This window comes from Arabidopsis thaliana, chromosome 3 (genome assembly GCF_000001735.4).
Source record: "Arabidopsis thaliana chromosome 3, partial sequence".
Lineage (NCBI taxonomy): Eukaryota > Viridiplantae > Streptophyta > Magnoliopsida > Brassicales > Brassicaceae > Arabidopsis > Arabidopsis thaliana.
The window spans coordinates 2,622,848-2,643,031 of record NC_003074.8 but is presented as its reverse complement, the minus strand read 5'-3'; the positions used below and the strand labels follow the sequence as shown (position 1 = coordinate 2,643,031).

General features: G+C 38.5%; 6 protein-coding genes across 11 annotated transcripts; 1 reads left to right on the top strand and 5 right to left on the bottom strand.

Annotated features, from left to right (window-relative positions):
- Positions 1–112: 112 nt before the first annotated feature.
- Positions 113–2,020, bottom strand: UBC11 (ubiquitin-conjugating enzyme 11). Of its 2 annotated transcripts, none has more exons than NM_111703.4 (5): positions 1,807–2,020; positions 1,476–1,564; positions 980–1,107; positions 793–897; positions 113–686 (listed from the first exon to the last, which is right to left on the bottom strand). In NM_111703.4, exons 2-5 carry the CDS (start codon positions 1,543–1,545, stop codon positions 543–545), a joined length of 447 nt encoding a protein of 148 aa, NP_566331.1. In that variant the 5' UTR covers positions 1,546–1,564; positions 1,807–2,020; the 3' UTR covers positions 113–542. The 2 variants fall into 2 exon arrangements, with proteins under 2 accessions (NP_566331.1, NP_001189841.1); NM_001202912.1 differs by having other exon boundaries at positions 344–686; positions 1,667–1,976.
- Positions 2,021–2,096: 76 nt separating this feature from the next.
- On the bottom strand, positions 2,097–5,600 carry AT3G08680 (Leucine-rich repeat protein kinase family protein). 2 transcript variants are annotated; one of them, NM_111702.2, is made up of 4 exons: positions 5,178–5,440; positions 5,054–5,097; positions 3,160–4,499; positions 2,194–3,082 (listed from the first exon to the last, which is right to left on the bottom strand). In NM_111702.2, the coding sequence occupies exons 3-4, from the start codon at positions 4,439–4,441 to the stop codon at positions 2,442–2,444; spliced, it is 1,923 nt and encodes a 640-aa protein (NP_187480.1). In that variant the 5' UTR covers positions 4,442–4,499; positions 5,054–5,097; positions 5,178–5,440; the 3' UTR covers positions 2,194–2,441. The 2 variants fall into 2 exon arrangements, with proteins under 2 accessions (NP_974257.1, NP_187480.1); NM_202528.3 differs by having other exon boundaries at positions 2,097–3,082; positions 5,054–5,600.
- A 375-nt stretch (positions 5,601–5,975) lies between these two features.
- AT3G08670 (serine/arginine repetitive matrix-like protein) lies at positions 5,976–9,369 on the bottom strand. The gene is made up of 5 exons (NM_111701.4): positions 8,891–9,369; positions 8,399–8,501; positions 8,042–8,150; positions 6,934–7,872; positions 5,976–6,852 (listed from the first exon to the last, which is right to left on the bottom strand). Exons 1-5 carry the CDS (start codon positions 9,084–9,086, stop codon positions 6,496–6,498), a joined length of 1,704 nt encoding a protein of 567 aa, NP_187479.1. The 5' UTR covers positions 9,087–9,369; the 3' UTR covers positions 5,976–6,495.
- Positions 9,370–9,563: 194 nt separating this feature from the next.
- On the bottom strand, positions 9,564–12,058 carry AT3G08660 (Phototropic-responsive NPH3 family protein). 3 transcript variants are annotated; one of them, NM_111700.2, is made up of 4 exons: positions 11,817–12,058; positions 11,632–11,698; positions 10,448–11,539; positions 9,564–10,369 (listed from the first exon to the last, which is right to left on the bottom strand). In NM_111700.2, the coding sequence occupies exons 1-4, from the start codon at positions 11,900–11,902 to the stop codon at positions 9,866–9,868; spliced, it is 1,749 nt and encodes a 582-aa protein (NP_187478.1). In that variant the 5' UTR covers positions 11,903–12,058; the 3' UTR covers positions 9,564–9,865. The 3 variants fall into 3 exon arrangements, with proteins under 3 accessions (NP_187478.1, NP_001327872.1, NP_001327873.1); NM_001337762.1 differs by having other exon boundaries at positions 9,564–11,539; NM_001337763.1 differs by lacking the exons at positions 11,632–11,698; positions 11,817–12,058 and having other exon boundaries at positions 9,593–10,369; positions 10,448–11,565.
- A 3,518-nt stretch (positions 12,059–15,576) lies between these two features.
- AT3G08650 (ZIP metal ion transporter family) lies at positions 15,577–18,647 on the top strand. Of its 2 annotated transcripts, none has more exons than NM_111699.6 (6): positions 15,577–15,771; positions 16,055–16,611; positions 16,740–17,024; positions 17,108–17,236; positions 17,333–17,430; positions 17,522–18,647. In NM_111699.6, the coding sequence occupies exons 2-6, from the start codon at positions 16,153–16,155 to the stop codon at positions 18,336–18,338; spliced, it is 1,788 nt and encodes a 595-aa protein (NP_187477.1). In that variant the 5' UTR covers positions 15,577–15,771; positions 16,055–16,152; the 3' UTR covers positions 18,339–18,647. The 2 variants fall into 2 exon arrangements, with proteins under 2 accessions (NP_187477.1, NP_974256.1); NM_202527.1 differs by having other exon boundaries at positions 15,662–15,771; positions 16,129–16,611; positions 17,522–18,571.
- Positions 18,648–18,723: 76 nt separating this feature from the next.
- On the bottom strand, positions 18,724–20,183 carry AT3G08640 (alphavirus core family protein (DUF3411)). The gene has a single exon (NM_111698.4). The coding sequence runs from the start codon at positions 20,038–20,040 to the stop codon at positions 19,027–19,029; it is 1,014 nt and encodes a 337-aa protein (NP_187476.1). The 5' UTR covers positions 20,041–20,183; the 3' UTR covers positions 18,724–19,026.
- Position 20,184: the final 1 nt, after the last annotated feature.

Genomic DNA, 20,184 nt, shown 5'->3' with positions numbered 1-20,184 from the left:
TAGATATGATATTTCCTAAAACAGCTATTGTAAACAATATGGAAAATTTCTTAAGTGTTTTATTAGAACCATGTACACTTTTGAAATATATTAAAAAAATTAAGAAAATCAATAATTTAATCATAAATATACCAACTTTGGTATAAGTTAATAGAAGATTAGGAACGAGTTTTGTATTTGGGAGCAATGTATAATCCTAACTATGGAAGGCTCATAGTTGGTTTGGTTTTGGTTGTGGTTGATCCATGTGTAGATTGGAACCCCTTATGTCAAGAGTGTACCAAAACAGTCCAAACATTGCGTTTGGGGCGATTAGAATTGCAGTTTCCTGCAACCAAGTGAGGAGAGGGAAACAAGAGAATAAAAGTAGACCCAACAATCGAAATTAATACTAGTTTATAGTGATCAGAACAGAAGAGGAGTAAGAGCAGCTAAGTTGTTCGATACTTGCTAACGTTTGATAAACCAAACAAGTGCATTTTTTTTAAGTTATTATTTTATTCCGATGCGCAATAACATATCCTTTGCTTTGTCTTATATCATCAACCCATTGCGTACTTTTGTGTCCAGCTTCTCGCAGTTGACTCGTACTTGGATCTATCTGTCTTGTACATGTGAGCTATCTCCGGCACAAGAGGATCATCTGGGTTTGGGTCAGTCAACAGCGAGCAAATCGACAACAGAACCTAATTTCCACAGCATCAATATCGCTCGCGTTAACACACAAAATTGGCTAAGATAGTAACATAATTTGTGTTAAAATGGTAGGAGTAGAGATACACAAACTCGAACCTTAGAGATAGTAAGAGCAGGGCTCCATTGCTCTTTCAAAATATCAAGGCAAATACTTCCATTGCTATTGATGTTTGGATGGTACACCTTAGTCTTAAAAGACACCTGCAAGATCGATGGATTCACATCATAAGATCAATGATAAAAACCGATGAATCATAAAGAGTCTCATAACACAACACATTACCTTTGGTGGCTTGAAAGGATAATCCGGAGGGAAATGAATAGAAACCAAAAACACTCCTCCGGCATACGGACTTTCAGGAGGTCCCATGATAGTGGCTTGCCAATGGAACATGTCCTCAGCCACCGGACCTAAAACAACGTGACAACAAAATTACATCAATAAAGACATATTAGCAGGAGCTACAAAAGGAGACACTTTGACATAAACTCAAAACCATGCAGAGTTCTGGATACTTGTCAAATACAGGACAGGAAAGGGTAAATATGAAGTGCATAACAGACAACAAAATCCATGAGATCAGCGTTAATCAAAGAGTCTAGCAAACCAAAGCTTTTACCAAAAAAAAAATCAGAAGCATAACATGGATTGAGGAAATAAAGTATGATACTTGATACCCTAACCTACATCAATCTAGTGAGAGAGTAAGGAACCTAATTCAGAGTCATTAGTGCCAGGTAAGTAATTGGTTAAAATCAGATTAGAAAAGGGAGATTACCAGCGCTGCAGTTTGAAGGAGGATCCTTCTGCAGATCCTTGAGCTCCTTCAAGATCCTCTTAGAAGCCATGCGTCAGAGACGAGAAAACCTGTGGAAACCCCCAACAAGACCAGAATATTATTGAACAGAGGATATAACTTAAGACAATCAACTTAAGAACAAAACAGATCACAGTGGAAGAACCAGAGACCGAACAAAACAACACAAAACGTAAGTGATCGGAAACCCTATTATTAAGCGGTGGAAACTAATCGCGCAAAACAAAAACAGAGGACGATTCGGGAGAGAAAGAAATTAGGGTTTAACCAAAGAGAAATGGTGGAATTAGACCTGGAAGAAGGACGGACAACACAAAGCGAGAGCTTCTTTATCGGGAGAGAAGAGAATCGAGAATAAAAATGGAGTGCAAAGGAGAAAACGAAACTTGTTACTTTGCCTTTCTTTATAGTCAGAGAATCTAAAACAAGTCAGTCTCGAAGCTTCTGATTCTATCAGCAAGTACCGCCTCACCTATTTCACCTTTTCTATATATTTATTAATTCTCGTGCCAAAAGTTTTTTTATTTCACCAATTAGGACTCATGCAGTCAAAAAATACAGAGCAATGATTTTATTTTTATTTATTTACTCATGTAGTTTATCTTTTTGAGACGATAAATTTCACATATAATTGTATCACTATTTCAGTTAGATTTTCAAACACCCAAAGACTCTTGTGATTTAATTTAAACGAATCATACAACAACAAATGAAAATTCAAAACTAGTCGCACACTTATAACCAATCTAAGAACTACAACCATTCATGGTGAGGGTTTCAATTACACTACAATTCCAGATATTGATTGGAATAAATTATGCAGTCAGACATAGAGAACTAAAATAAACGGTTTATGAAGAAGAAGAAGAAGGAAAAGCAAAAATAAATAATGATTTGAGAATGAGAGAAAGAGAATTTAAAACCAATCTAAACCGGGCTATCAGAGCTTCTGATCATCTCCGGCGAGGAGGCTCTGTTACCAGAACCAGGACCGGACCCTGAAGGTCGAATCTCCTCCATCATGTTAACCACTTCCTCCATTGAAGGCCTAGAATCTGGATGCTTAGACACACATGCCATTGCTATCTGCAACATCTGCACCATTTCTTCCTCTACGTTGTGTTGCTGCTTGATCAGCTCTACGTCAAACACTTCTCCAGTCCACTCCTCTCTCACCACTGATTGCACCCACTTTGGCAGATCCACCACTTCTTCATGCCCAGTAGTCTTCCCTGCTGCTTTCCCAGTCAGCATTTCTAGCAACAGTACACCAAAGCTGTATACGTCGGACTTCTGGGTATGTTTCCGTGTTTCTATGGCCTCGGGTGCTCTGTAACCTAAGCTTCTTGATGGGATCAAGGTGTGATGGCTCATCAATGGAGCTATACCGAAATCAGAGACACAGACATGAAGTTCTTGGGTTAAGAGGACATTTGGTGATTTGATGTTTCCATGGAGGAGTTTAGCACCAGATGCAGAATGGATGTGAGAAATTCCCCTCGCAGCTTCCAAACAGATCCTTAACCTTGTTTCCCAGTCCAACGCTGCTCTTCCTCCCTCATTGTTTCCTGCATAGAATTCATCTAAAGTGTTACTTTAAAGCCACTTTTTATAACCTTGAGTAACATGTAAAACATCATATTACCATGAAGCAGCATGGAGAAATTGCCCCCTTGGTAGTAATCATACACGAGTAGCTTCTCGTCTTTTGAAAAGTAATAGGCACGGAGAGGAGCTACATTCACGTGTGGACTGATCCTTCCCACGGCTTCCATCTGCTGCTCGAACTCCCGTTTCCCAGCTGCTACTTCTTTCAGTCTCTTCACCACCACCGTGGTTCCTTCCTCTAAGATGGCCTTATACGTTGTGCCATAGCTTCCTTTCCCTAAAACTTCAGCCGAGGCTCTGAGCAAGTCCTCAAGATCAAAGTTATATGAACTTCCTTCAAAGAAGACCAGCTTGTTCTTCTCCGCCTCTTGCACCCCACTCCCAAACTCCTCAGCCTTGTTGTCACTCCTCCCGGGTTTAGCTTTTGGCACTGCGGTGCTATCTTGCCCGCCATCTCTTTTCTTGGCACAGCAAAGGGTTATGATGGCAAGAATGATAAACAACAGAACCGAACCTCCAACTGCAATGCCCACAATAGCACCAGTGGAGAGAACTTTTTTGGCGGTACCACGACCTATATTGGTTGTACCAGGACCTTCTGTTGGTGTTGTCGGTGAAGGAGATGGTGCAGTGGTGTTTTCTGGGCATGGAGTCAGAGGAGCACCGCATAGAAGGCTATTACCTTGAAATGAGGATGCTGGGAAGGACTTGACAGAAGATGGAACTGACCCGTTAAGGTTATTGAAGCTCAAATTCAAGTATTTAAGGCGAGGAGGGAGGTTAGGAATTGGACCACTAAGAGAATTGTTTTGCAGGCTGAGATCAGTGAGCTGGGTAAGGTTTTGTAGACTCGTGGGAATGTTTCCCGAGAGCGAGTTGGCGGAGAGATCAAGATTAACGAGGCGATGAGAAAGGACGGGAGGGATAGTACCAGAAAAGTTGTTTTCATGAAAGTATAGTGATCGGATAAAAGGAAGTGAAAGAATGACAGATGGAATGTTCCCTTGAAGGTGGTTGGATCTAAGGCTAATGATCCTGAGGGCATCAAGCTTCTCAAATGTTTTCTCTGGTAAAGGTCCATAAAGTCCAGATCCAGGCAAACGGAGTGCGGTTACACGGGCGTTGTTCTTGGAGCAGGTGATACCAGTCCAAGAGGCACAGATTGGAATAGTGGAGTTCCAGTTGAGTTTGCGACTGTGAGGAACAAGAGATGCAAACTCAAGCAGTGCTTGCTTGTCCGATTCTATGTCTGCAGACAAACAACGGGAAACAAAAGTCGTGACCAAGAGGAAGAGAAACGCCGCAATAATCTTCATCATCAGTCCTTTGTTACACTCTCAGGCTCGCTCACATCAAAGCTTTCTCATTCAACAGCAACTGCAAGAGAACACAAAACACATCATGTAATGATTTATAGCCACATAAAAGCTAAACTCAATATGAGAAATGTATCTATGGATAAAGTAGCCAAGAATGACACCTACACATCACAGGTATCATGAGTAAAAAGATCATCAACACAACGAAAAGCTTCCTTAATAATGACAAAGATACAATAGCGTAATTTCTCAAACCAAAGTGGGAATGCTGATGATAAAGTCCAAAGCAACATTACTCGATTCTCAAATCAAAATATGAAATTATGGAAGCTATATGCACACATTGATTCAATCAGCTGAAATCTGTTTGACTTCAAATAATAAATCTTCACAAAAAAAACAAATCCAATTACGAAAGTAACTAATTTTAGACATAAATGTGTGCACAGATACTTGATTAACCCAGATCTGCAATCTACAAACTAGGGTTTCTCCAGCTAAGCTAAACGGAGTAATTGAAATTGAGAAAGAAGAAATCTTTTAAAGGAATAAACAACGAAGCTAATAAACCCCAAAACAAGAGGGAAAACAGAGATCGAAAGTGAGAGAGACCTTAGAGGTTGATTCAGAGGAGAATGGTTCAGGACATTGGTGAGCTGATCGTAGAAGAAGAAGAAGACAAGTGAGAGAGAGTGGAGAATAAATGCCAAAGGAAATGGGATAGTGGAGAAATCACTTTTTAACAACAACGGCATTTCGTGAAGAAGAAGCTAGAGCTAAAGTCAAAAGCAGAAAAGAGTGAGGAATCTGGAATCGCCATTGATGCAGATTCAGTGACACAACCCCAAGTGATTGAAGATTCAGAAGAGAGAGAGTGGAGATTTTTGAGAAATAAGCGTTTTGGGGTTTCTGGAGTATGGAAGCTTCGGCGTGACGCCGACGGAGAAACGTAAATCTCGATGTTACAGTTTCAGATTCCAATCTCTCTTCTTCTTCTCTGTACTCCGATTTGCTTTGCTCTCTTTGGCTTTAAGTCCCCCTTTGACTCTCTTCCGAATTTTTTAGATTTTTTTTTTATTGCTAAGCTCAATTAAATATTTGTCCTTTTGTTAATTTCTCTTTGTTTTTATTCTAAATGAATTTATACATAAGAGCTTTTAATAAACGGCATTTACTGAATTCCCAACATTTAATTTCCTTATTCTTTTAAAAGCATCGTAATGTTCTATTGAATGGGTCACCAGTTGATTAAATAAATATATGGCTTCTTTTTTGAAAATATGCAATGTATAAATGAAAATGGATGATTGTGATATTCGTTAAACAATAAGAAGATAAAAGTATTTCAAGATCAAAAAATGGGCAAGGAAAACAACAAGAGTGGGGAATATTCAACAAATTATTATATGTTGCAAATTGAGCTTACTTTATTTGATATTTTTAATTCGGGTAAGAGGGTATCTTTCTTAAATATGGACCCCCTGAAGAGGAGGAGTTTGGTATGTGACATTAATGAGGGTATTTATTTATTTTGGGGTAACATAAAAGAGAAAATAAATAACAAAAATTTAAAACTTCTTAAATCTCAAATATGACATTAATGAAAGTCAATTTCTGGAATTAATTTTTTTCTTTTATCAGAACTACACTGGCCTGTTGTTGGTTGTGTGCTTCGTTGTCACCCATTATTAACTTTAGCTCTGTCATTGATTCACGTTAGGCGCGTGAGTCGTGTGACCCTCTCTTTCCTCTTTTCACATTCTAATTGTTTTTTCGTTCATGATCGTTTCCAACAAGAGTGAACATGAGGTACCCTCTTATACGTTACCATCTCTTCAAATATTATAACTACAAAGTTACAAACCTCACTCAATAGCCATGAATCAAGAATCAATAACCAAAGAACCAAGAACCACTTGAGCCTTATATCTTTCCACCATCGACAAGCAAACAAATTGTGTAAGATAAAATTTAAAAAAAAAAAAAAAAAAAAAAGAGAAGTGATTTTAGAAAGAAAAAAAGGTGTTTACTTGTGGGGTGTGTGTGTGTGTGTGTTATAGTGGGGCAAATGGCTCTGGAAGTAGCTCGAATCCTCCATTGTCAAACATGAGTCCGTGATCTGACGACCGGTCATCGATGCTATGTAACCAGTTTGTGTTTTTGACGTCCTCTTTCAGCAACAATGCATCATACCTTGAGCTCTCATACATGTCCATGTCACTCAACTTCCCCATCAGTCTTCTACCCTCGTTTGCTTCATTCCCGTTCTCTGTGCCATTGCTGCTGATAGAATCCGAATGATTATTCCCTGAACGGATTGGCTGGATCTTGGATGAGGCTGGTCTGATGCTCTGAGGGAATAGCGTTGTGGTTGATAGTGCGCAACCATTAGTCTTTCCATTTCTTATGTCCTACACACACCATAAAAAATGTTGAGATATTCATTGCATGGTATAAAGCTACTTGCATTTAGTGAGAAGAGACATATGTACCATGTGTCTAATGGCCATATCGAGTGAACTTTTTGAGAATGACCTCCCAAGCCCGTTGTTATTGTCCGTGACAGTTGTCGAGGTCTTCACGGTTCTCCGTGAAGTTATGTCAGAAACGTTTGAAATCCTTCGGGGCTCTGGTGCATCTGTGAGATGCTGCCCATTACCACCAAAACGGCCTTTTCCTTGGGTCTCAGTGAGTCTTCCTCTCGTCACAATAGGAGATGAATTCCTTCTTGTGATGGGACCTTTGGGTTCTGGACTTGCCTTAGCCATGCTGCTACCACCAACTGGCCTGGACCTGCCAGCTGATATTGGTCTGTCCGGGAGAGATGTTCTCAGATTAGGTGGTGTATCAAGAGGGAAGTCTGCTAGCACAATTGGCTGTTGCGGGGTGTTTCTAACTCTAGGTCCAGGAGAGCTTGGCCTAGACAATGAAGGTCCAGTACGACCATTTGATGCAGCACGTCCACCTGAAATAGTGGGTCCTGATGTTGCAGACAATGAGGTGGATGATGGGCTTCGACGGGTAGGGGTTGAAGGACGAGAATTTGGTCTAGAAGCAATTATATTTGGAGAGCTTGCTGAGAGTTGTGGTCTAGAAGTTGGAGTCGATGGTCTTGAGCTCAGGGACGGTCTAGCCTTGTCCATGGATGAACTAGATGACCCTGGACGGATTCTCGATGGAGTTGAGGACCGTGATGCGGAAGAAGTACGGGTGGGAGTGGAAGGTCTAGCTGAAGATGAGGAACGGGAACTCGGGGATGAAGGTCTGATGTAGGATGAGACTGAAGCTGAACTAGTGTTTAGGATTGAAGATGGTGAACGGCCTGAAGTAAATGAGCTGTATTGCGAGGTGGAAATGGATGGGCGAGTCACAGAGCTACTTCTGGCTGGACGGGAGGAATGGTAACCGCTCTCTGACTGCGAAACTGAAAGCTGCAAAAGGAAAAAAAAAACAGCATTCATATATGAATAAGGTAATGAAGTTATATGCATTAGGAAGTTATGGAAACAAAAACAGCAACTTATGAAGTTCTTGATTGTCATCAAGAACCAGATGTTGGAAAAAAAGAGGGAAAACTTAAAGAAGAAAAGCAGTTAGTACCCTTGAAGCCTTTGAAGCAGAACTGGCTCTAGCGGAAGATGCAATCTTTGGAGCTGCCAAAGATGAATGAGAGTCGTTTCCAAGAGGTGTTCCAGGAGGCGTAAGAAGCCTAGAGAAAACATAAATGAGCCAAGAGATGAAAAAGAGTCACTTCCTATACATAATTTATATCCTTCCCAATGCAAAAACAACAGAAAATTCAACACTCCCAAGTGCAGGTAAACCAAAAGATGAGCATTTTAAATTACTGAGTAGCCAAAAGACAAATAGCAATCTTTGAAAATGAGCCACTGTTCGATTGGAAGCACAAAGACATGCAAAGAGAGAGTAAATCAGTGAGATTCAGCAGAAAGTTACCAATCATAATCATTTTTTCCTCCTTCAGCTGAAGACAAGAGATCATCTTTGCCTTTGGGAGCTATTTTGGATCCGACCGAGAGTCTCCCGAGTTTTGCAGAAACTATAAGAAGACAAAAGAAAAACGTAGGATGCAGAGATTTAGTGCTAAATTAAGAAAGAGATCAAAGTGATGAAGCAAAACAAGATCCAGCAAAATTCTTCATTGGTCCCCAAAAGTACTTTTTTAGATGACGCAGTCTCTCATCAAATCACTGTAATTGAAAAAGCAAAGAGATCGAATCTAGGAGACGAAGACAGTTCGAACAAAAATTAGGCCAGAAAAATTGAGAGAGTGAACATCGTTTTCGTCTCTGAATCTGACAACTGTGTTCCGTACCAGCAAATTCGAAGATCCCCAGATAAATACATATATATAGAAATTATAATTCATCGAAGCAAGCACAAGCAATCGATTTCCACAAAAAGCAAAAAAGTGAATCTGAAACGAACCGTCGGGTAATTCGTCGGAGGAAGCCAAAGGAAATGAGCGACGGATCTTAGAGAAAAGATCTAGATTCTCATCGGAATCTCTAGAGAAGCCATTTTGAGAGATGTTGTTGCTGTTGTTGTTATTGCCTCTACGAAACTGAGAGATCGCCGGAATATTCCTCCCACCGGCAAGAGATTCTCTGAGATTCCTATTCATTGTCGGAGGAAAGAGAGAGAGAGCAAAAGCGAGAATCGAGGCACTATGTGGGAAGAGTTAGCTTACAATTTACGGCATTAGAGAAGAAGAAAGAGAGAGAGATTCAGATCTACTAGTACTAACTAGTAGTAATGTATAATTTGTGTCACTTCCAAGTTGGTGAGGATATTGTAACCATCTAATGTTATCACGATGCATGTTCATCTTTCATCAATCATACTCCTTTTCTTTTTTTAGATGTAAATTATTTATTTATGAGGCGGAGAAGTGAAGGTAGTTTCCTAATTTCTTGGTAATATTATAGTATGCTATAAACAAGTTGGTTTATGTATGTGTATGAGTTAGACACCACGTGGTCTTCTCTTTCTATATTAGTAAATTTTAGAAGGTGAGATTTAACCAAATCTTTTTATAATTTTCTAGTTATAGGTGACGTACTATTTCCGGAAACTTATCAGAAAACCAAATTTTACACTAGTTAACAAAACAACTTAACCGTGTACAACGACCAACACTTATAAACATTTTTACTGTCTTAATATCTTTCTTAAAAAAATACTTTATTTTATATATTTCTTTTCTTATCAAGATAAATATGGACAAAGACGGCTCGGACCGGACCCCATTTAATCCCATGTTTTCCTTGTTTTTATAGGCTGAAAACGAGACCTTTCTTTGTTTTTTAATGGGCCTACTTCACACTCCTCCCGGCCCATTATTCATCCTGTTACACATGACTTGTCTCCGTTTAGATAGCAACCACATAAACGGTGACGTTTTTATCTACCGCTTCTACTTGATTTTCTCTCCGACACCGACCTTGATTTCCGGTTCACCTTTTGCCGGGTTTCTCCACCGAATGTCGCGATCCTTCCAATTCCTTTGGACAGTGACGTCAAGAACGTTCCACCATTATTACCGGATTTCTCCATCATCTCATGTTTCATCAAATTATGTTCTTTCTCTAACTCGCTCACTCTCACTCTCATCCTTGATATTTCCAGCTTCAGCTCTCTGTTTTCTCTCCTCAACGCTGCATACGTGTCTCTTGGCGAAACCGCTCGGCTTTGTACTCCAGAAGGCAAAACCCACGACCCTTCTTCTGAATCTCCCGACAGAGCTTTCTTCAGTCGCAACTGTTCTGTGTAAAGCACTCTAACCACCATTTGTACAGGCAGCCGATCGTTTTGTGCCACGTGGTTGCTTGCTTCTTGTGAAAGTTTCTTGCAGTCAATGAAGTTGCATAGCTTCTTGCGTTCTTCTTCTGTCAATAATGGATGAGCCTAATTTCCATATTTGATTATCAGTTTCAGATGTTTTCAAAACATAAAAAGACTTTGTTCAATTGTGTTTTTGTTTACCTTGAGATACATATCAATGGCTCTGTAGATCCCATCGTCAACGATACGTGAGTGTTCGGGTAGTGTCTCTATAATAGCCGTAAACTTGTGTAGACTCAGGTATGGATCCGGTGCGATCTCAACCAAGTAAGCATCCATGATCCGTCCCACTTTCAGCAACGAACTGTGTTGTCCAGTGGAATCCGAATCGTAACCACATTCATCATCTTCCTCTTCAATCCTCTCAAGAAAGAATGTGAGTATCCTGTGGACGGTATCCACATCGTACATTGAATCTTCGTTTTGGACAGAAGGTATAAGCAGATCATCGAGAGACGCGGTCTCTAACTGATGCCCGATTCTACGTTCAAGCTCGAGCCTGCAAGAGATCTCTATATCTATTATAGTTCCGACCTTGAGCATTCCAAAGAGGAAACCGAGAGGAATAATTGATAAAGAGTAAGATCCTTTTTCGTCATTCGGCAAAAGGTTAACCATGGCTTCAACGATTTTCCTCTGTTCCTGGCAGTTTCGATCGATGATACCCTTTAATGATGTTTTAGCGTAATGCACCAGAGAAGCGACGATACTCTCTGACCGCACGCTTAACCTCGCCATCGCAGATACAACTTGGACGTAGTAATCAATCCCGAGAGCAGAGAGTTCTTCAGTCCACATCTCGAGACAATCTCTCCCCTTGAGCTCCTCTGATAAACCTGATACTAACTGCTTTCTGCAAGCATTCATGGCGATGGCCTCCACGCACCGGTCAGGAATTTCATATGTTTCAGCAATCTCTTGCGTCTCGCAGGAGCAAAGTACTAGGACAGATTCATGAAAACTGCGAAAAACGATCTGGTCGAGGTAATTCTCGGCTCGAAAGATCAAGTTCTGTTCTTTGTAGTCCTCAGTCATCTCAAGATAACCAGCAGCGCAACGGAGAGAGACCACGTTAAAGGCAGTGATATCGAAATTAATGCCGTAGCAAAATTTCATGGTGAGTTCAAACGTCGAAGGTCCACCAGGGAAATCTCTAAGCTCAATCATAGAAGAAGAGTCCTTGAGATCTCTCACCATCTTCCTCATCTTTCCACTCCTAGCTACTAACGGAAACTGCAATGTTTATTATTATTCTCTGATGCGTTTGATCTAAAAACTGTAAAGAAAAAAAAAAAAAAACTCAAACCAGAAAAGTGTGCACTAACCTTGTGAAGTAGAAATGATTCTCCATCGACAACAACAATGATGTCACCCGCAACATCAGAGAATATGCTGTAATTTTCATAAAAACAAAACTCAAACCATTACATTCATAATAACAAGTGAATACAGATAAGCTTAACAGAGATTAATACAGAACTCGGGGGAGAGATAGAGAAAGAAGACAGACCGAGTGGTGAAAGTTGGAGGAACAGAGGAGCGATTGTTACAAGGAGGAGATGAAGAAGGGAGAGACAAAGTGCTGTCTGAGCCCATCGTGAATCTCTATCTCACTCACCAGATCGCCGGGAGAATCGATAGTACTGAAAATAGAGTCTTGGGAATTACAGACCAATCCCTATCTCTCTGCTTTTGCTTTGTGTGCAGACAAAGACGCTAATGCATTCTTGAGAAATAAGAAAGTAACGGAGAATAAAGATTCTCGAGTGCTCAAGAGGAGAAGCTTTATTCAAAAAGCATTATGTTACGGCGGTAATATTTTCTGCCCTTATATTTTTGTCATCTTTATTTTTTGAAAACTATTTAGTGTATTTACTTTCCTAAATCGGATGTAAAAAATAAACTAATTGATTCTGTTCCTAATAAACCCATAAAAACTACTATTGTTTTAAGGAAACGTGAATATATATATATATATATATATATATATATATATATATATATATATATATATATGTTAGTTTTATTAAGTTGAACAATCGTAAAAATATCACAAATCTCTCATCACTCTATATATAATCCTATCGGATTACTAGCTGTATAAAGGTAAAAAAAAAAATTTGTTCTCAACTTTTCAAAAACTTTTTTATTTATCCATGTGTTACAAATTTTTTAAGCGGGTTCATTCCTAGTCGAAACTCATTTAAACCAGGACCAATTTCAAACTACATATTGGTCGGACACTCGGTCTTTTTGGACTCAGTGCTCAGCTCTAGACCGGACCGTCTCGTTTCACATGCTAGTGGTCTTGATGCTTGATGCATTTTCAACTACGTCCAAAAACCAAAATCATGACACATATGATTCAGGGCACGTGAGAAAAAAAAAACAGGATGTGGCACGGAACTCCATAAAGACTCCACTATTTTTGTATCTTGGGAACGTACACATTCCCTTCACTGCATCTCCATTTTTATTATCCTACTATATTATTTCGGAAATACATTTTAAATATAATCTTATTTTTTGTAAATAATTATATAGGTATGCCATTAGAAATTAAATTTTAAAGAGTAAATTAATTCATTTCTTTAAAAATTAAATAGTCAAATACTAATTTAATTAATTAAATTTAACTCAAAAACGAAATACATTATTAATTTCCAAAAAACTAACCAATTAAAATCAACAAATTAGATTTGATATCTAAATTATCATATTAATTTTTAAAATGTAACCTTATTTTTTGTAAGTAATTACATAGGTATGCCATTAGAAATAAAATTTTAAAAAGTAAATTAATTCATTTCTTTAAAAATTAAAAAATCAAATACTAATTTAATTAATTAAATTTAACTCAAAAACGAAATACATTATTAATTTCCAAAAAAGTAACCAATTATAATCAACAAATTAGATTTGATACCTAAATTATCATATTAATTTTTTAATAATTATTATAATTCACCTCTCATCTTTATATGATTCTATTTTTGCGAAAAAATAATATCATCGTTATAAAAAAATAATTAGAGTTTTTTCGCATATGCCACAATTTGAATTTTTAAAAACAAATATAAATTGTTCAATACATGAAAAATACTATAACGGGTCAAAAGTAGATTTAAGAAAAAACTTTACTGAGTATTGTGTCATAATTTGAATATTTATATTCAATTTCATACATATTATTTTAAAATTTATAATCTTATATACTATAATAATTAATAACATATTAGATTTTTTAATGTGTATGATGTGATTCAATTTTTAATACAAGCTGAAAAATCCTATAATTGACGGGTTTAAATCAATATTAATACAAGATGATATACTACATGTGAAACTCTAAAATTAACAATCAAAATACAAGTATATCATTTTAAACACTAAACAATATAAATAATATCAACAAAACATATACAACTCGCAGTTTACTATACATTTAAAATCAAATAAAATAATATCATATATTTATAATCAACTTTACAATAAAAGTTTTTAGTTTAACTAAAATATAAGACTACCTGCTGTATAATGCAAGTTAAAATTATAAATAAGCAGATTACCATCACGATGGATGTACCTTCTCAGATACACACCTATCAAAAACTTAAAACCTTTCAAAACCTCTGGTATATTCAAATTAGGATTCTTCATTCATGAAATCATTATTCCAAGGGTTTTGGGATAAGAATTCTTCATTCATGGAATCATTATTCCAAGGGTTTTGGGATGTCTTATGAAATGATTTTGGCAGAAGAGGATGTAAATTTTTTTGAATAAAAAGTAGTCACCAAAACATATGTTTTATTGGGATTTTTTAGATAATTAAATCAGAGAATAGGGCTGGGCATATGAGTAATCCATTCGAGTTCGGGTAGAACCCGTTCGGGTTTGGGATTAATGGGTATATGATTTACTACCTAATAGAATAATTCTAAATATTCGGTTCGGGTCGCGTCCAGTTGGGTTTAGGTCAGTTTGGATAAAAAGTTTCAGGCCCTAAAAATACTCAAAAAATAGAAACGGGTATTTTGTATGTAGATAGTGCGTCTCCAAACAAAAAAAACTTTTAAATTTATTAAGTTTTAATAAATTTAATTATATTTGAATATATTTTACTAAAGTTTGACAAATATAACAATTAATTTTGACAAACATAGCAAACATAACAAAGTATACAATTTAATTTATTCAAAATATTAATGCCCGTACTGTATAGCACGGGTTATGATCTAATAACAAATTTAAAGCAACAACACGTTAAACCATAAATACAATAAAACACTATACATAGTTTGGTTGAAGTTTGTCCAAACTTGTTCAAGCAAGACTTTAACCCATTTTTAGTTAAAATAAAATGGATTGAGAACTGAGAAATGAAGTCGATGTCATATCAAAACCCACCAAATAAAAGATGAACAAACAAATAGCAAAGGACAAAGTTAAAGTATATACTTTTGGGAGAGATCTCTAAAGTTTATTTAATCACTTAATGCGCATCGCTGTGTTTGTTTTGGTATGTTCTTATTGTAGCCTCTCTTGCTTTTCATTCATATACATGTTCATGAGCCAAGGTTGATGTGTAGTTTTCTGTACCACAAAAATCTAGTATTATACAAAAGAGTACAGTAACTCATTTATCAAGTTGTCTGGGACATAGGATCGGTGCCACATATATCGTAGGTATAACCATCGCTATAGCTTCTAATAGATGGAATTTATTGATCGATCGATTTGGTGGTATGCTTTATGTATTTATCTTTATTGTTTTCTTATTATAAGCATTGTTGATGTTGTGTGCTTAGTTCAGTATACTGGATTCTTAATCACAAGAGCCAACAAACATCTTAAAAACTCTCATAATATCAACTAAGATACGATAAATGTCCACACAACATGTTTTGTAGCATGTTCTTTCAGCTTGAGTGTCAAATATTGTCGACTATAAGTCTATATCCATGTAATGATAAACCTGTTTTTTTTGTTAAGAAGATAAATAATTACAAAAATAAGTCAGCAGACGTGAACTCACGATGAACTCATATGTAAACGATGTAATATTATCCTACGTGGCCTATAAAATTAAAGATACGATGCCATGAACCTAACATTATGGACGTCAATAATAATTTTACATAATTCAGACTCTTTTGGGTAGATTAGCAAACTTGAGGGTCTTTATCACAAATATTTTAAATGTGAGTTTTTTTTTTTTTTTTTAAATGTAAAAATAAATAAATGTCAGTGGATATTCCTTTGATAAAATTTGGCTTCCATGATTTATCCCAAAGTCTCCTAAGGCGAGAAGGGATCCGGTCGTCGCACTAGGTTTCCTTTTCTTTTTTTTTTGGGTTTCAAATTTTTTCATCATATCTCCTGAAAATCTTCTTCATTCGCCTCCAATTTTGCTCATGTTCGTCCGATCCAACATTCTTCGTGCTCTGATTTTTACTGTGCTGGTAAGTTCTGCGATCCCGTTCTTTTTGTTCTAGCATTAATCTGGATGGGGTAAATTGTGTAGAACGGTAGATCAAATCGTTAATTTCTGAAATTGAGTTCGCAAATTGTAACCTGGTAAAACGAATTGCTAGAAATTAGCGTTTTTTAAACGCTTTTGTCCATTGAAAGGAGAATAGGAACGATTCTGTACGAACTATTTGTTATATTGCGAGGATTGTTGCTTTGTTGTTCTTCGTTACAGTTTCTTTTTTGAAATTTGTTCTTGTGATCTTTGTTAAACAGGAAACCTCCTCTTGATTCAGTTTTGATTCTTCAAAGCCTCAGAGATAATTTGGTTTTCTCTAATCTCTTGTAAGGAGAAAACTTGCTTGGAGATCAAAATGATGCATTCAAGCTGCAAAGGACTTGTGCTGCTTCTATTCTTATTTGTCGTTGTATTCATTGGAAACACCGATGCGAATGCTCAGTGGGAGGTTTCACATAAAGTAAGAGCTTCTCCCCATGAAAACATGGGACGTAATGTTATTGACGGAAGTGGTGTAGAGAAAACATTACATGACATTGGAATGGGTGAAAAGAGAGGCACTCACAACAAAGTTTCAGTCTCAACAGTTGCGTTGTTCACCTTGGCTATGGCTGCTGCCACTGGGTTAGGTGCTGTGCCCTTCTTCTTTGTTGAGCTTGATCCTCAATGGGCTGGAATTTGCAATGGCATGGCTGCTGGTGTGATGTTGGCCGCTAGCTTTGATCTTGTTAAGGAAGGGCAGGAACATGGCTCTGGAAACTGGGTTGTTACTGGGATCCTAGCCGGTGCTTTGTTCATTTGGCTCTGTAAGCAGGTAAGCAACTGAATGTTCGTCTGTCAATCACCTAGTTACTTATTTGCATAGTATTTTGAATTTAAATCTCATGTGTTGACAGTTGACAGAAACCTATCACTTATTAATTAACCATGTATTTTGGACAGATTCTTGAACAATATGGTGAAGTTAGTATGCTGGATATTAAAGGCGCAGATGCAACTAAAGTTGTTCTCGTCATAGGAATTATGACACTTCATTCTTTCGGGGAAGGATCAGGGGTTGGTGTATCATTCGCTGGCTCAAAAGGTTTTAGCCAAGGGCTTCTGGTCACTTTGGCCATAGCTGTTCATAACATTCCAGAAGGGTTGGCTGTTAGCATGGTGTTGGCATCAAGGGGTGTCTCTCCACAAAATGCCATGCTCTGGAGTATAATAACATCCTTACCTCAGGTAATCATATGATGTTCTGTGATCTGATTTCTTTGTTTGCATAACAGGATACTGATTATTGTTTTCTTTGCATTCTTTACCAGCCTCTCGTCGCCGTGCCAGCTTTTTTATGCGCTGATGCGTTCAGCAAGTTTTTGCCTTTTTGCACTGGATTTGCTGCCGGATGCATGATTTGGATGGTTATTGCTGAAGTGCTTCCTGATGCTTTTAAGGTGAATTGCATGTGGTGATTTAATATTTTTATTTGAGAAAGATGCGAAATTCACTTAGTATACTTAATTAAATTCTGTTCATTGTAACCACAACAGGAAGCGTCTCCTTCGCAAGTGGCATCTGCAGCCACCATATCAGTAGCATCCATGGAAGCTCTTAGCACTCTTTTCGAGAGTTTCACACATGATTACAAGTAAAACTACAGAGTTCTAGTAAAAGTTATATGCTGCTCCATTTGATTGGTTCTTAAATTTTACTAAGGCTTCATTTTTTCCAATCTGCAGCTCAGAGGATGCTTCTGGCTTCTTCGTTTCACTCCTCTTTGGTCTGGGTCCATTGCTTGGGGGAGTATTTCTGGTTGCATCGGCAGTCACCTTCCGTCTCCAGCACGCCCTTCTCATGGGAGTTGCCTCAGGCATTGCTTTTGTCCTTGGTCTCTGGCGCCCACTTCAACTGCTGCTATCCGCAAAAATGGGATTAATCCCTCTGGTTAGTCTACTTGCAATTGGAGCTGGACTGAGCCATTTCACTAGCTCAACCATCCTGAATGTAACTGGTCGGAAAAAGTCCCGGGCTGGCAGTTTAATAAACCCAGTAACCAATTTTCCAACCAGTGTGATAACACTCCAATCATTATTAGCGTGTGGAGCGGTTGGGTTCCATGCATTAGCCGAGGGGCTTGCTCTCGGGGTGGCTGCTCCAAATGCTTATGGCCTTGGCCGACATATGGTTCTCCCGGTTTCCCTACACGGGCTCCCAAGAGGGACAGCGGTTGCAAGCTGTGTCTTTGGGGCTACAGACAGTTGGCACGCAGCTCTTGCAGCAGCAGCTTTGATAGGATTTGTGGGACCCATATCGGCCATAGGATCCATATTAGCAGGGATAGATTACAGCGGACTGGACCACGTGATGGTGGTGGCGTGCGGTGGATTACTACCCAGCTTCTGGCAGGTGATTAAGAGAGCAGTGAGGTTAGAGAGAAGGAAAGGCAGTGTGGGGATGGTGCTGGGACTAGCGTGTGCGGTTGTGTGTCTGACTTTCACGAGACTTGTGTGCTTGCACACACCCTACTGCAATTCTGCACCTGAGGCTGTTAGGTGATGACTCCTTGTGAACACACACACACATTCTCTTATTCCATGTTGTAAGATATGTATACTTCAATACCCTGACTTAACTCGTGTCTATACAAACTTGTCGGATGATTGGTTGAATGGAAAAGAGGATGTCTTGTACTCTTAATTTGGATATATGATTGGGTACAGATCAAGTAGATGGGGCTTTTTCTAGCTCTAATCTACTGGGATCTAACAACAAAACAACACTTTTGACAATAGATTGTTTGTGTAATGAGGGGGACGAATTACTGTAAGGGGCCAACGCATCATTAGTTACGTAATCCTTCAAAACTGATCAAATCTAATTCTTGTGTTTATTTTGACCTTGAATTTTTCTACCAACAATCACAATCGTCACCTACATAATTTGCTTCAATCAGGTTTTTATTAAACAATAAATAGAGAGCACCACAACAGAATGAAGTTTTTCACATATTCGATAAGTAAATCATTCGATCTTTATTTGTAATTTATAACCTTTTTATTGAGTTATTATATTCATGGTAACTGAAAAAGAAAACAACAAACTTGGCCTAACAATGACATCCAATAGGATGGACCTAAGAAGGGATTCATCTTATTTATTCCAACACAAATGGTTTCAACTCAAGAAGCCTATGAACTGGCGAAAAACACACAGGAACAAAAACCTTGAAAGACTAGGATGAGATTCAATCATCCTTCTCTTTCTCTGAAATCTCTGTCTTCTCCTCCACCGACTGTGATCCCGTCATCCTTGCCAACAAAACAAACGACATTCCTCCAGCAACATTGTTTGCACACCTCAAAACTATCACACTTGTCTTAAACACCAATGGGGGCAACACCTTTGCCAGCAAGAACTCAATCCCATTCAACGTTTGGTACCTTGCATTCGCACTCACTCCCATATGAGTTGCCCAAGTTAAAGAATTAAGCACAGTCGGTGGCGGTTTGTTTGGCGTTTCGAAGCTCGGGTCCATCTTCTTCCTCAGCATAATCAACCCATTAGAAATGGCAGTACCTACAAGACCTGCAGCTAATCCTACACTAGCAAAAACCATTCCTTTGTACACAAGAGTCCCGAAACGGTTCATAACGGTGAAGCTACCCTGTTCAAACATATGGCTTGATGGACAGTTTCTAAAGATTCCAGGCAAAGTCTGAGAGGAGCCAAGAGTTGCTGCAGTAGGAGCTAACATGTACATGAGTACGAAATTGAGAATCGAACCTACAACGAGCGTGGAGAAGACGAAATCTAGCTCGTTTAATCCGAAATTAGGTCGTGAAGCCATGTCACCGAGAACACAAGCGCTAAGTCCTACGATCTCTTCCATTAGTACCTTAAAAGGGAACTGAGGATCAGCTGCAACTCTTGATCTCCATCCTTGGATGAATAACCCTATTGGTCCCCATGGAGATGATTCTTCACTTGCTTCACCCCCTGAACCTCCAAAACCACCACCTCCTCCTCCGCTTCCGCTTCCGCCGCCGTTATTACCGGTGCTTCCACCACCACCACCTCCGGCGCAAGGTTTCGCGAGATGTGGAGAAGAGAAATTGGTGTGGAGGGAACAAACTGATCCATTTCGCGGAAACGAGACTCTAGTCGTTGGATCGCGGGAGAGGTTGATCACTCTCGGTAATCGCACACTGCTTTGATCAGATTTCGCCGATAACTGAAGCTTCGCCGCCATAGCCGCCATCTTTATCGACACGTATGGCAGTGAAGGGACGAAAGATGTGTGATCTTCTCTGAAAATCGAAAACGGTTTCCCTTTACAATCTTTAGGATGGAAGACACAGTGTTTGGTTTTTGGTGAAATCGAAACCTGATCTTTGCTTTAAAA

Coding starts and splice junctions, on each gene's coding strand:
- UBC11 (NM_111703.4), bottom strand. CDS start 1,545: ATGGCTTCTAAGAGGATCTTGAAGGAGCTCAAGGATCTGCAGAAGGAT. Junction 1,108..1,475: donor TCCTTCAAACTGCAGCGCTG/GTAATCTCCCTT, acceptor ACGTTGTTTTAG/GTCCGGTGGCTGAGGACATG. Junction 687..792: donor CTGCTCTTACTATCTCTAAG/GTTCGAGTTTGT, acceptor TGTGGAAATTAG/GTTCTGTTGTCGATTTGCTC.
- AT3G08680 (NM_202528.3), bottom strand. CDS start 4,441: ATGATGAAGATTATTGCGGCGTTTCTCTTCCTCTTGGTCACGACTTTT. Junction 3,083..3,159: donor TTTCTCCATGCTGCTTCATG/GTAATATGATGT, acceptor AATTCTATGCAG/GAAACAATGAGGGAGGAAGA.
- AT3G08670 (NM_111701.4), bottom strand. CDS start 9,086: ATGAATAGGAATCTCAGAGAATCTCTTGCCGGTGGGAGGAATATTCCG. Junction 8,502..8,890: donor CTCCGACGAATTACCCGACG/GTTCGTTTCAGA, acceptor GTCTTCTTATAG/TTTCTGCAAAACTCGGGAGA. Junction 7,873..8,041: donor CTGCTTCAAAGGCTTCAAGG/GTACTAACTGCT, acceptor TTCCTTTTGCAG/CTTTCAGTTTCGCAGTCAGA.
- AT3G08660 (NM_111700.2), bottom strand. CDS start 11,902: ATGGGCTCAGACAGCACTTTGTCTCTCCCTTCTTCATCTCCTCCTTGT. Junction 11,699..11,816: donor CCTCCAACTTTCACCACTCG/GTCTGTCTTCTT, acceptor TGAAAATTACAG/CATATTCTCTGATGTTGCGG. Junction 11,540..11,631: donor AATCATTTCTACTTCACAAG/GTTAGTGCACAC, acceptor TAAACATTGCAG/TTTCCGTTAGTAGCTAGGAG.
- AT3G08650 (NM_202527.1), top strand. CDS start 15,724: ATGTTCGTCCGATCCAACATTCTTCGTGCTCTGATTTTTACTGTGCTG. Junction 17,025..17,107: donor TAATAACATCCTTACCTCAG/GTAATCATATGA, acceptor ATTCTTTACCAG/CCTCTCGTCGCCGTGCCAGC. Junction 17,237..17,332: donor TGCTTCCTGATGCTTTTAAG/GTGAATTGCATG, acceptor TAACCACAACAG/GAAGCGTCTCCTTCGCAAGT.
- AT3G08640 (NM_111698.4), bottom strand. CDS start 20,040: ATGGCGGCTATGGCGGCGAAGCTTCAGTTATCGGCGAAATCTGATCAA.